We start from the raw sequence: 13,697 nt of genomic DNA on the forward strand, positions 1-13,697 counted from the left end.
AATTTGTATTTGAGAATTTTCCAGACATTTATATCAAAACAGAGTAATCCAGTCAATTTTTTATTATTTACCTATGACCAATTCTCTTTGTGAATTACACACACAAACAAAATTTGATCCCAGATTGGCTTCCTGCTGCTACTCAACACACTTTAAACTAGTTAACTCCTGATATAAGGCAGTGTGAACTAAATACATGCTAATTTTAACATTCATCCAAGCAAAACTTAATTAGAAAGGCCAAAAACTTGCAAAAAATAATATGATGCACCCCAAATTAAGTAAAACATCAATTCTGACTACCACATTACTTCCCTTGCATTATTAGTCCCCTACAGCAGCAAATATAATCTTGAGTTAAGATAATGTTTAAAGGGCTTCCCTGGTGGCGCAGTGGTTGGGAATCCACCTGCCAATGCAGGAGACACGGGTTCGAGCCCTGGGAAGATCCCACATGCCGCAGAACAACTAAGCCCATGCGCCACAACTACTGAGCATGAGCTCTAGAGCCCGCGAGCCACAACTACTGAGCCCACGTGCCACAACTACTGAAGCCTGTGCGCCTAGAGCCCGTGCTCCGCAACAAGAGAAGCCACCGCAATGAGAAGCCTACATACCGCAAGGAAGACTAGCCCCCGCTCACCGCAACTAAAGAAAGCCCGTGTGCAGCAACGAAGACCCAACACAGACAAAAATAAATAAATAAGTATATTAAAAATAATAATAATAATAATGTTTAAAAATGAAATGCAGGGAATTCCTTGGTGGTCCAGTGGTTAGGACTCCGGGCTTTCACTGCCGTGGGACTGGGTTTGATCCTTGGTCAGGGAACTAAAAACCCACAAGCTGTGCAGCATGGCCAATATATATAATAAAAATGAAATGCAGTTATTTTGGGTAAATCAGAGATGATGAGAATATATTTGGAAATGGCCTGCAGCAGAACAATTTCTGTCTTGATGCTTAAGTTACGTACAAGTTAATGTAGTATATACATTTATGAAATCATGAAACACGGTTCAGTTATTAGGAATGATGAAACTAAGCAGGTACAAAAAGATATGTTTCCTAAAGTGAAAGTAATTAACCAATTTTGTAACATACATCCCTAAGAAATGAATGCTCACCATCTTGAGGAGCTACTGGTCCAAAGATGATATACAGTAATCTTGCCTGATTCACCATTGGCCATGGTTTTAATATACACGTCAACCAAAATGCAGAATCACTTCGATGGGTCCAATGATCAAGAAGAACGTTCCTACAGAACAGTCTGATCCTTAACTCCAGTTTTCGGGCATTTCCTATGAAGACAAAAGAACTGTAAACAATTCTTCCTAGAAAGATTGATATGCATATTGGATAGGTCAAGACATACATCATTAAATGCTTTGTACTGAGAGTGTTACTTCATTTTACTCTGTAAAAATTTGAGATTATCAAGGAACTACTTTTTTTAAAACAACTTTATTGGGATACAATTTACATCCCATAAAATTTACCAATTTAAAGTGTACAATTCAACTTTTTTTTTAGTATATTCACAGATATATGTGCCCATTACCAAGTAAATTTTAGAACATCTTGATTACCTCAAAAAGAAACCCTGCTCTTTTAGCTATCACTCTCCTATCCTTCTGTCCTTTACCACACCCAGCACTAAGCACTACTTTCCATCTCTATAGATTTTCCTATTCTTCATATGAATGAAGTCACGTAGTAGGTGGTTTTTTGTGACTGACTTCTTTCCTTAGCATGCTTTTTTTTTAAAATACTTATTTTCTTTTTATTTATTTATTTATTTGGCTGTGTTGGGTCTTAGTTGCGGCATGCGGGATCTTTTCATTGCAGCGCATGAGCTTCTCTAGTTGCGGCGCGTGGGTTCCAGAGTGCGTGGGTTCAGTAGTTGTGGCATGTGGGCTTAGTTGCCCGTTGGCATGTGGGATCTTAGTTCCCTGACCAGGGATGGAACCCGTGTTCCCTGCATTGGAAGGCAGATTCTTAACCACTGGACCACCAGGGAAGTCCCCTTAGTATGTTTTCAAGGTATATCCATGTTATGGCAAGTATCAATACTTCATTCCTTTTTATGGCCTAATAATATTCCATTGTATAGATATACCACATTTTTTTATCAATTCACCCATCGATGGATATTTGGGTTGTCTCACCTTTTGGCTATTATGAACAATGTTGCTATTAACATTCATGTACAAGTTTCTGTATGGACATATGTTTTCGTTTCTCTTGAGGATACACCTAGGAATGGGATTGTTGGGTCATATGGTAACTCTATATTTAATTATTGAATAACTACCAGATTGTTTCCAAAGTGACTGCACCATTTTGCATTCACACCAGCAATGTATGAGGGCTCCAAATTCCCCACATTCTCACCAACGCTTGTTATCTGACTTTTTGGTTCTAGCCATCCTAGTGGGTATGAAGTGGTATCTCACGTTTTTATTAAACAGCTTTATTGAAATATATATAATTTACATACTGTATACCTTACCCTTTAATGTATATAATTCAACAGTTTTTGATATATTACATTATTTTCCTAAATTGTGGTAAAATATATATAATATAAAATTTGCTATTTTAACCATTTTTAAACTATACAATTCAGTGGCATCAATTACAGTCACAGTGTTGTTCAACCATCACCACTGTCTTACTCTAAATTTTTTCCTCTTCTCAAACAGAAACTCTGTAACCATTAAGCAATAACTCTACATTCCCCATCTTCCCACATCCTGGTAACCTCTAATCTACTTTCTGTTTTTATGAATTTGCCTGTTCTAGGTACCTCACATAAGTGGAATCATACAATACTTGTCCTTTTGTGTCTGACTTATTTCACTTAGCATATATATATATTTTTAAAATTAATTAATTATATTTTATTTTTGGGTGTGTTGGGTCTTCATTGCCGCGCATGGGCTTTCTCTAGTTGCAGCGAGTGGGGGCTACTCTTCGTTGCGGTGTGCGGGTTTCTCATTGCGGTGGCTTCTCTTGCTGTGGAGCATGGGCTCTAAGCGCACGGACTTCAGTAGTTGTGGCACATGGGCTCAGTAGTTGTGGCTCGCTGGCTCTAGAGCGCAGGCTCAGTATTTGTGGCACACAGGCTTAGTTGTTCCATGGCATGTGGCATCTTCCCGGACCAGGGCTCAAACCTGTGTCCCCTGCATTGGCAGGCGTACTCTTAACCACTGTGCCACCAGGGAAGCCCCTTATTATATATTTTCATTGTTCATCCATGTTGTGGCCTGTATCAAAACTTCACCCCTTTTTATGACTGAATAATATTCCATTGTATGTATATGCCACATTTTGTCTATTCATTCATCTATTGATGAACACTTGGGTTGTTTCCAGTTTTTGGCTATTGAAAATAATGCTTCAGTGAACCCTGGTATACAAGTATTTGTCCTTGTTCCTGCTCTCAATTTCCTTAGTTATGTACCTGGGAGTGCAATTGCTGAGTCATATGATAACTCCACCTTTAGCTTTTTGAGGAATGTCCAAACTGTTTTCCCTGGTGGTGGCACCATTTTACATTTTATATTTTTATACCATTTATGTTCTACTTACTTGTAGATAAGACAAGTGTAAATGGAAAGTCTGCCAATGCACTAAGGCCATATGTAAGTATCTCCTGATGTGTTAAGTCAAGTAACACAGAAGTTTAGAGGAGAGAGATTATTGCAGGTCTGGGAAGATCAGGAAAGGCTTTACAGAGGAGGTCAGGTAAATTGGGTCTTAAAGGGTGAAAAGGAGAGATGGTATTTCAGGAAAAAGAGAGAATGAATAAAAGGTATGAGGTAGAAATGTGCAAGAGGTGTCTGAGATACAGTGAGTAGAGCAATATGCCTATGTCAAACTGATACAGAGGTAGTGGGCAATAATTTTGAAAAAGTAAGTTAGGATTAGAATATGAAGGCCAATATAAATAGTTTGGGCTTTATTTTGAAGATATAAGGAAGCTAATAAAACTTTTTGATCAAGAGAGGGACATGATAAATTAATTTTGTTATTGTTTCATTGGGCTTCTATGTCTGCCTTTAAAAAAAAATCTGCCATGATTTGTTTCATAATGAAATATTTCAAGCTGACAGAACAGCAGAGATACTATAACAAACACTGTGTACTGATCAGCTAGCTTTGTCAAATCTTTATTTTTTTGCTATATTTGCTTCAGATTTTTAAAAATAAATACAACATTCTGATATAGTTAAAACTTCTTGTGTATCAGTCCCAATCTCCTTCCTCCCCAGAGGTAATCACCATCTTGAATTGGGTTTTATCCCTCCTGTATTAGTCAGCTTTCTCTAGAGAAACAAAACTAACAGGATGTGTGTATATACATAGAGAAGGATTTATTTTGAGGAATTTGCTCATGAGGATTCTGGAAGCTTGGCAAGTCCATAATCTGCAGGGTAGGGTGGCAGGCTGCAGACAAGAGAAGAGTTCTAGTTCAAGTCCAAAGGCAGTCTGTTGGTAGCATTCTTTCTTGTTTGGGGAGGGGAGTCTTTTTCTGTTAAGGCCTTCAAGTGATTGGATGAGGCCCACTCACATTATGGAGGGTAATCTACTTTACTCAAAATCTACTGAGTTAAATGTTAATCTCATCTAAAAAATAACTTCAAAGAAACATCTAGAATAATGTTTGACCAAATATCTGGGTACTGTGGCCTACCCAAGTTGACACTCAAAATTAACTATCATACCTCCCAACTATGTTTTTATACTTTTTTACATATGTATATAACCATAAAGAATATATAGAATTGTTTTGCATGTTTTTAATATGTATATAAATGGTATCATATTAAAAGTATTGTTTGGTAACCTTTTTTTCTCAAATTATATTTTGAGATTTATCCATAGTAATACACGTGGCTCTAGTTAATTCATTTTAACTACTAATGTTCTTTTTTTTTTAATAAATTTATTTATTTTTATTTTTGGCTGGGTTGGGTCTTCGTTGCTGTGCATGGGCTTCTCTCTAGTTGCAGCGAGCGGGGGCTACTCTTCGTTGCAGTGCACAGGCTTCTCATTGTGGTGGCTTCTCTTGTTGTGGAGCACGGGCTCTAGGCGCGCGGGCTTCAGTAGTTGTGGCACGTGGGCTCAGTAGTTGTGGTTCGCAGGCTCTAGAGCGCAGGGTCAGTAGTTGTGGCACATGGGCTTAATTACTCCGTGGCATGTGGGATCTTCCAGGACCAGGGCTCGAACCCATGTCCCCTGCATTGGCAGGCAGATTCTCAACCACTGCACCACCAGGGAAGCCCACTACTAATGGTTTTAATTGTATAAATATGCCATAATTCATTTATCCATTCTCCTGACAACAGGCATTACATTGTTTGCAGCTTTCCCTGGTTACATGCTGCAATGCTCATTCTTATACATCTCCTTGTGCATACTGTGGAAGTTTCTCAGAGTGAAATTGCTAAATTGTAGGGTTATTATAATTTTTTTTGTGGCTGCACCGTGTGGCATGCAGGATCTTAGTTCCCTGACCAGGGATCAAACCCATGCCCCCCACAGTGGAAGCATGGAGTCCTAACCACTGGACTGCCAGGGAAGTCCCTCTTATAATTTTTAAAATATGAACTATTTCAGGTATATATAGAAGTTTAAAGAATACTATAATGAACACCTTTGTATCCTCCACCAGCTTAAGGAATAAAATATTATTAATGTGGTTGAAGCCCTGTGAGCGCTTCTTTCTCTAATCACAGGCCACTTCTGCCTCACTATCTGATTCAGTGTTTATCATTCCCTTACATCTCTTTTGTCTTTTTACTACAAACGGATGCCACAATTTATTTTGAAATACACTTTAGAACTATACTTTTTTTTTCTATTTTAATCTTTGTATAATGTTATCTCTGAATTTTAGTTCTTTACCTGGTTTGCTGCAGACAACTGTCTGCATCTTGCGGGAGAGATTAGTCAGCTCACATAAGAAGTTATAAACACGATGGCACTCAAGTTCATCCCATCCTGCTGTTAAGGTCTGAGGATGATAAAGGAAACATTTCAGATGTTCAAACCATCAAATCAAAACGTAAGTCACTATTGCCTTATGACCATAACTGCGGTAGCATAAAATCGAGGCAATGTGCAATTTTTATCCACTATGGAACTGTTCAAATTCGTAGGAAATTTTATATAAATAAAACCTAGAAATGCTCCAAAATCCAGTTTCTTTTTGGTTGCATAGGGAGTATCTTTTCAGGGAACTAAATGGTACTGAATCCTGAACTCTGACAATATAGATACAACTTTAGACATCTGACTCACAACCATACTGTGGCTTAGTTTTAGACTACAGTAGAACCCTTTTGATCCCCTCTAGCTATCATTTATGCTATTGCTTACAAATGATAATGACCTCATTTTAATGTGACAATTATGAGCATTTATTTACGACATTTGGGTGTGAACAAAAACCAATTTTTATTAGGACCAAATATAATAATTATCTTTGAGGAGACCAGAATGTACAGTTAAACATATATGAAAAAATTCAAATGGTATTCAACTATATGTAGATTTTGAAAAAGTTGATTAATCATATCAATTTTTCTTAAAATAGTTGAACTACATTTCAGTAGTTTAAAAATGAATCTTATTCTCTTTGGAAGGACATACTAGAAACTGCTAACAGTGGTTACTTCTGTTGAAGCGAACTCTGTGAACAAGGAACAGGCCTGGGAGGAGACTTACAATTCACTTTATACCATTTTGTACCTTTTGAATTTTATATGAATACATGTGCTCATATTACCTGTTCCAAAGGGAAAAAGAAAAAGCAGAAATCTATCTATCTTGGAAGAGGGCTAGAAGGAGGGCCTATGCCCCTGGAATCTGTACACGCAGATGGTGGCTGGCTGGCAGGATGGGATATAAGCAAGACTGTTGTAAGATTGCTGTAAACCTCATAAGGTTGCTGTAATAGTTAAGTGAGTTAATACATGCAAACTGCTTAGAACAGTGCAATATATTAATAATATATTGAACAGCATTAATAATAATGTTATTATCTTCTTTGTTTATAATAAAATAGTAAAAAATGTTCTTAAAATCATGCAGTTGATTTCTTCCCCCCTCCCAGGTTTACTGAGATATAATTGATGTATAACATTGTATAAGTTAAAGGCATATAACACAGTAATTATATATATATATATATGTATATGTATATATATATATATATATATATATAAATAATTACCACAAAAAGGTTAGTTATCCCTATCATTTCCTATAGTTACTATTTTTTTTATACAGTTCATTTCTAAGATCATATCCTAAATAACTAGCCCAAGACTTAAAACTCATTGCACACACACACCCTCTACCCCACAATATTTCTAGTCATTACAATTGGCTGGAAACTTCAAGGACATTCAAGGGTATAGAGCAAATAAGTGTTAAACATTTCTTACCAGTGAGAAATCCAAGAAGAAAATCTGAGGTGGCAAACATATTATTATATTAACACATTCTCAAACCTTTACAATGTTATTTTGTTTTCTTTTTAGATCATTATTACTTTTATTATCCTATAGAAAGACAGATTACATGCTCTACTTGATAACAGTTCAAAAAGAATTCCTTTTCTTCTTTCACTAAAAAAAAAATGTACCTGTAAAAACATGCCGTAACATGGTAATCCTAAACATTGCAATGGAGCTACACAGCCGTTAAATTTAAAACAGGAAACCTGTAAAGAGAACAACTGTTAATTCCTCCTTTTCAGTGGAACTGTGCAATGATTTGACATTCAAATTTAATGGAAATATGCAAGGATTGTTTTCAGTCTAAACTGAAAATAACTAAAACACTAAATAACTGATTAGTCTCATGTTATATAGGTGGGGATTATGAAAGAAATATAAAACAAAGTCTTTGCCTCAAGGAGCTCACAATTTTTTTAGAACAATAAGATATACATACAGGAAATTAATTTTATATTTCAGGATAAAGTATGTATAAATGCTAAAATGACCAAACATATCAGATACAATGAAAGCAGGGAAAAGATAATTTTGAGAATGATTAAAAAAGCTTATGAAGGATGTGAAACAAGCAATGTCTTTAAGTAGGATTCAAATATAATCAATAGATCGTATTGGTGAGGGAAACAATAAGGGCAAAATGGTATAGAGGTAAAAATTTTAAATATTCATTTGGACAGAAAGATATGAGCAGCTTAATTAGGCTCAAAGTAGTAGAAAGTAAGGCTGCACTGTCAGGGGGAACCCTAAATACCACCTGTGGACTTCGGACCTTATCTTGATGAAATTGAGTAGCCACGGAAATATTTTTAAAAGCAAGAAAATTAATTTGATGTAAGTGATTCAGCATTTAGAATGTCTTGGGAAGTGAAGAAGCGAATGGCAGGAAGATCATCTTGGAAGCTGCTGCAATAACATACAGCTGAACTCAATGCAAACACTGACATGAAAAAAGCCAGTGGATCAGAAACAGTTTGCATATTGAGTGTAAAACTGAATCAGCAGTATTAGATATATATTAGGTTTATATAGTAAAACTCAATGTCTAACAGAGATTATGCCCAAACACATTGATACACATTTCCAAATCATAAATTATCATAAAAGGTTTGTCATTTTATATATTAAAAATAGTTTTAATACATATATTTAAATAGTAAAATGTTAACATTTGGAAATAATTTTCATTTTAATAAAATATCTAAATCACCACTTTAAAACAACCTCAGAATTCCCACATGAGGTAAAAATACTTTTATTACTCCGATAAACCTAATAAACTTGAATGATGTACTTAGTTATATGTAAAAATTATTTTATAATAAGTAAAATACTCCTATACTACATTTTGGTGTTTTATAATCTCTGAGCACTTGGTAAAGTATTAGATTATCATCAACCAATTTTTTAGTACCAATTCATGAAATTCTACTAATTAAAGATAGATTTAAAATGAGTATAAGACATTAATAATAAAATATCTTTACTGGAAATCAAGACTGTGAGCTAATTCAGAAGTATGATCTTACTTCTGCGAGTATCTTGTGAATGTACTTTAGTCTTTCCTTTGTGGGTAGCAGCAATGTACATCTTTTAAACAGTAGACCTGAGAAAGTAAAGAGACACATGAAAAAATGACAACAATGTAATTAACTTAAGAATGTCTATAACTCACAGCATAATGTTTCCTGAAAGTCAAGTATACGATAGTGGGCTGTGAGCTGATAGAGTTTTTAAGAGGAAGTTTGGGAGGAAGGGTGCAGAACACTTATATATGGTGTTTACCAAGTGACTCTGGTGTCCACCTAAGAGGCTATGGCATAAAATCTTACAAAAAATTGTGAAATTGATGCTATAGTACAGATACGAGAAAGTATTTAGATTTAAAAAGATACAATAACCAAACACAAAACACAACAGGGAAACTCTACTGTCTTTATTCCACAGAAAACATATTCCAATATCTCTTAAAATTAAGCTCATGTCCACCATGGAAAATGTTTTAAGAGTTGCTAATGGAAAGAATGAGAAAAGAGATTTTGTACTCCTTTCTCCAAATACAAAAACTTGAAGTCGTAAGTACTTAAAATTTCAGAGATTAGAAGTCGGTTTTTCTCTCACAGAAAGTATCCAGTTTGGATGAAATATTTATCTCTTCCTTCAGAGATATCCTTTTATGGGGCTTGCATGTTAAGAATGTATAGAATTTTGTGTTTAGATATTTAAAAAAGAAAAAAAAAAACCCTTCAGTTTCCCAGTGAGATATGTAACTTGAACTACAGTGACAGGAAGTGTATGGTTGTAATTTGTTTCCTCTAACTTTAAGTGTTCTGTTTTCCTAAAATGGCAATACATTGTTAACATTCCTATAAGGCCAAATGTCCTCAAACTAAAAATAAGATACACGGTAGGAAAATATATATCTGAATATCACGACTTTCTTCAGTTTTCATCTTCTCTGCATTTACTTTTTTACATAATATAATAACTACTTTATATATAATTCTGTAGAATCTATGGGAATTGAATCTATTTTTAGAAGTTGCTATGTTTGGGCAACACATGACCAGAATTGAGCTTTAAACGTAAGCCCTCCTTATTTTTGTACATAAAAAGACATTTTCAGTGTTTAGTTTTCAGGCTGAGTTCTCTTCCTTTCATGTTTTGGCATCCAGTCCCATGGCATATCATAGCTGGGGAATTGTAAGCTATAACTGTATGTTGGTTGCCTTTTCTAATGTAGAACGCCTATTTTTAAGGGTTTCAATTTACCATAAAAACCAATACTGGCTGACTTATTTGTTCTTTTAACACAGGTGCTCTGCTATACCCTTTAGAGACTAACTTCTTTAATTTCTTCCCACTAAAATAGAGTCAGATGTAATGTTCTTTCCACACTGGCCATCTGCTCTGTTTTGTATGAAGAAGCAAATTAAAATTTATAATCCTTAGAATGGAGAATTCTGAAAATGTTATTTTAATGTCGAAAAACAAGAACAGATCAGATAGGAATGGCAACATGAGGAAATGGTAAGTATATAAAACATTTGTCTAAAGAATTAGTCATAAGCTAGGTGTCTGCACAAAATTTAAATGGAAGGTTGAAATCATTACATGAGTAAAACCATTTTTAAAAGCTAGCTTTTAAGATTAATACATATTTGTATTTTTAACTGAATTATCCACATAATTGTCTTAATGCTATTTTGTTTGTTTATGCAATTGAACCTGGTCAGGGAGAAAAAATTCTTTCAAATTAAAACTAAAGAATAATCTTTTCCCAAGTAGCCTTCCTCCGCAGCCGATGATACTGGAAAAAAGATATTCACAATGACAAGTAGCAAAAAGTAATTGCCCTATTCTGTTACAGGCTTCACAAAGCCTAATCATAAATACTGAAACCAGTAACATTGTAACCAGATTACAGACCTTTCATTTAGCCTTACTAAGTATACTTGTTAAATACACTTTGATGTATTTACACATCTATATAGTCTTATTTTATTATCTTAAAGCTAGGCATCCTTGGGCTACTAAAAGGTAACTTACTCTTACGCCTTTATTTACATCTCAACATCACTCTGATATTTACTTTTATTGCCATGTTTTGGTTAATTATAAGTAGCTTCATAATTAAACTGGTGTCATTAGTCAAGTCAAAATTAGAATTTTATTTCAGCACTCTTAGGGAGAATGAAATCAATGAATGGGGTAAAAGACATAAATGATTACAAATCAAGGGAAGAAATTGTCCAGAATTTCCTTTGATAAGGTTAATTTAATAATAGCATAATGATTTATTAGTAAATGTGCACAGTGCTTTAAAAAAAAAAAGAAAACCACTGTTTCTGATAAGAGAATAAGTGATTTTCCACAATAATATGCTTAAATTTCTATTTTAAGAACTAGATTATGGTTGAAAGGGAAAAGCAGTACAGAGATAAAACTCATTGGATTCACAGGAAGTAAAGCATAGAAAAATACATCAATTTCCTAAACTGGCAAGCCACCTAGACAATAAGCACAGGTGACATTGTATCCACATGAAATCACAAGGACTGACACTTTAAAGTGCATTCTCTCATCTTTAAATATAAGTGTAAGGGACTGTTATTAAGGGAAAGTCCTCACACTGAAGAGTAAAAGCATCATAGAAATAGGAAGTATTCCATTTCGCACAGGCCTTACAGAATTGTATAATAAAATCCCCTTAACTAAGTATAGTTCTTTACTTGTTACACTTCTCATTACATTACATAAATTACCTAGAGATCTGTAGTGTTCCAATATAGTGGAGTCTTGTCTCCTGTCAGGCAGCTCAAGGTTATGAAAGTCCTGTAGTAAAAGTCTTTTGCTTCCTGATGAGGTTGAGATATAATTAATAATGTGCTGGCTGACTGTTTTGGACACCATGCTTAGCATGCTGATATCCTTCACTATCAAAAGAAACATATATATATATATATACACACACACACACACACATATATATGAACGGCTTAAATACAAGAACATCACTATTAGCACAATCTATTAATTTATAATAGATTAATAACAATAATATTATTAATACTAATAAATTAATAAAAGTGGGGAAAAAGGAAAATCTGAAAATTGTTTTAAATCTAGTTCTCAATGAATTAGAAACATTGGGGATGTAACAGTCAAATTACCATGTCATTATAATTAGAAGCATGTTTTAAAGCATTTGAGTATCATATTTTCTTTGAGTACCACTTACCTAACACTGATGAAATTTTAAAAATAAAAAATGTGAACACCATTAACATTCTAGCAGGGCCTAAGATGACAAGCTAGTTCTTGGGGAAAATAAAACATTCAATTGTCCATGTAGCCTACTCATAGACCCCAAACCTCACCTGACAAACATCTTAAGATTATTTGGAATATTTCCAAAGGCAATGCTTTAAAATTTCCAAGCGTTGATAAGGGCTGAGAATCTGGGTCAAGGATGTTGGGAAAATGGCTGGATCGATGATTACCACGTCTGTATTTCTGGTTGGGAATCAAAGTGAAACTGGTATTTACTCTAGATGCCATCCTTTTTCTTATCTCATGAATTTATCCTGATTAGAAAAACAAAGTAAAAGAGACAACGAAGAAAGGAAGTCATAATGATGAAGAGCTGTTGTTTTTTTAAATGGAGAGGTTCATACTTTGATGGGCAACACCCGTCTCTTTATATTTACAAAACTTTTAATGTGATGTCCAATTTATGGAGTCCAACCAGTAGAGTCTATTTATTCATCTCAGCATGATATGAAATACTTAAAGATCTTTTCCCTCTTAGCCAAATATTTTAGATAGAGCTTTATCAGAAAATGAGATGTGTATTTGGATGAGATATATTCTAAGAAAAGAAATGTGACATTTTTATGTGACATTTTTAAAGGGCCTTCCCTGGTGGCACAGTGGTTAAGAATCCGCCTGTCAATGCAGGGGACACGGGTTCGAGCCCTGGTCTGGGAAGATCCCACATGCCACGGAGCAACTAGGCCCGTGAGCCACAATTACTGAGCCTGCGCGTCTGGAGCCTGTGCTCCGCAACAAGAGAGGCCGCGACAGTGAGAGGCCCGCGCACCGCGATGAAGAGTGGCCCCCGCTCTCCGCAACTGGAGAAAGCCTTCACACAGAAATGAAGACCCAACACAGCCAAAAATAAAGAAATTAATTAAAAAAAAACATACTATACATAGCACTTTGCTTCAGCATTCAATTTAGCAGATATTTAAAAATAATCATTACAATTACACAAGTAACGTGTGCATTGTCAAATTTTTACAAAATACAGCAAAACAAAAAGAAGAAAATTAAATTCATTTGGTTTTTAACATTTAAAATTAAGCACTTTGGTTTATATCATTCCAGAATTTTACATATACATTTCATTTTTACAAAAAAAGAGGGAATCTCTGTTCACACTATTTTGCAATCTGCTTTTTCAGTTTTAATTGTAATTAGAATTGTAATTTCTTTCCATGCCAATAGATACACTTCTGCAAGTATATGTACTGATATTTTAAGAACTGCATGGGATTCCATCAAATGGAAGAATCTTAATTTATTTAATCCATAAGATTGCTTTTAACTTTTCACAGTAGGCATTTTAAAGCATTTTCATTATAGTAAAATATACATCTGGCC

At 34.7% G+C, this 13,697-nt stretch overlaps 1 protein-coding gene across 7 annotated transcripts in view; it reads right to left on the reverse strand.

Moving 5' to 3' along the window:
- The window catches only part of FBXO47 (F-box protein 47), a 48,105-nt gene that overhangs the window by 11,609 nt on the left and 22,799 nt on the right, over positions 1–13,697 (reverse strand). For 3 of the 7 annotated variants that reach the window (XM_082373513.1, XM_082373511.1, XM_082373509.1), the window contains exons 2-7: positions 12,413–12,619; positions 11,798–11,968; positions 9,062–9,138; positions 7,661–7,738; positions 5,917–6,025; positions 1,128–1,304 (exon numbers count right to left, since the gene is read on the reverse strand). In XM_082373513.1, the coding sequence (XP_082229639.1) occupies positions 1,128–1,304; positions 5,917–6,025; positions 7,661–7,738; positions 9,062–9,138; positions 11,798–11,968; positions 12,413–12,593 (793 nt within the window). In that variant the 5' untranslated portion in view covers positions 12,594–12,619. Of the gene's footprint in view, positions 1–1,127; positions 1,305–5,916; positions 6,026–7,660; positions 7,739–9,061; positions 9,139–11,797; positions 12,381–12,412; positions 12,620–13,697 lie in introns of those variants that run through there. The other 4 variants (XM_082373510.1, XM_082373514.1, XM_082373512.1 and 1 more) reach the window with 4 other exon arrangements.

This window comes from Balaenoptera borealis, assembly GCF_965194805.1.
Source record: "Balaenoptera borealis genome assembly, chromosome: 20".
Classification (NCBI taxonomy): domain Eukaryota; kingdom Metazoa; phylum Chordata; class Mammalia; order Artiodactyla; family Balaenopteridae; genus Balaenoptera; species Balaenoptera borealis.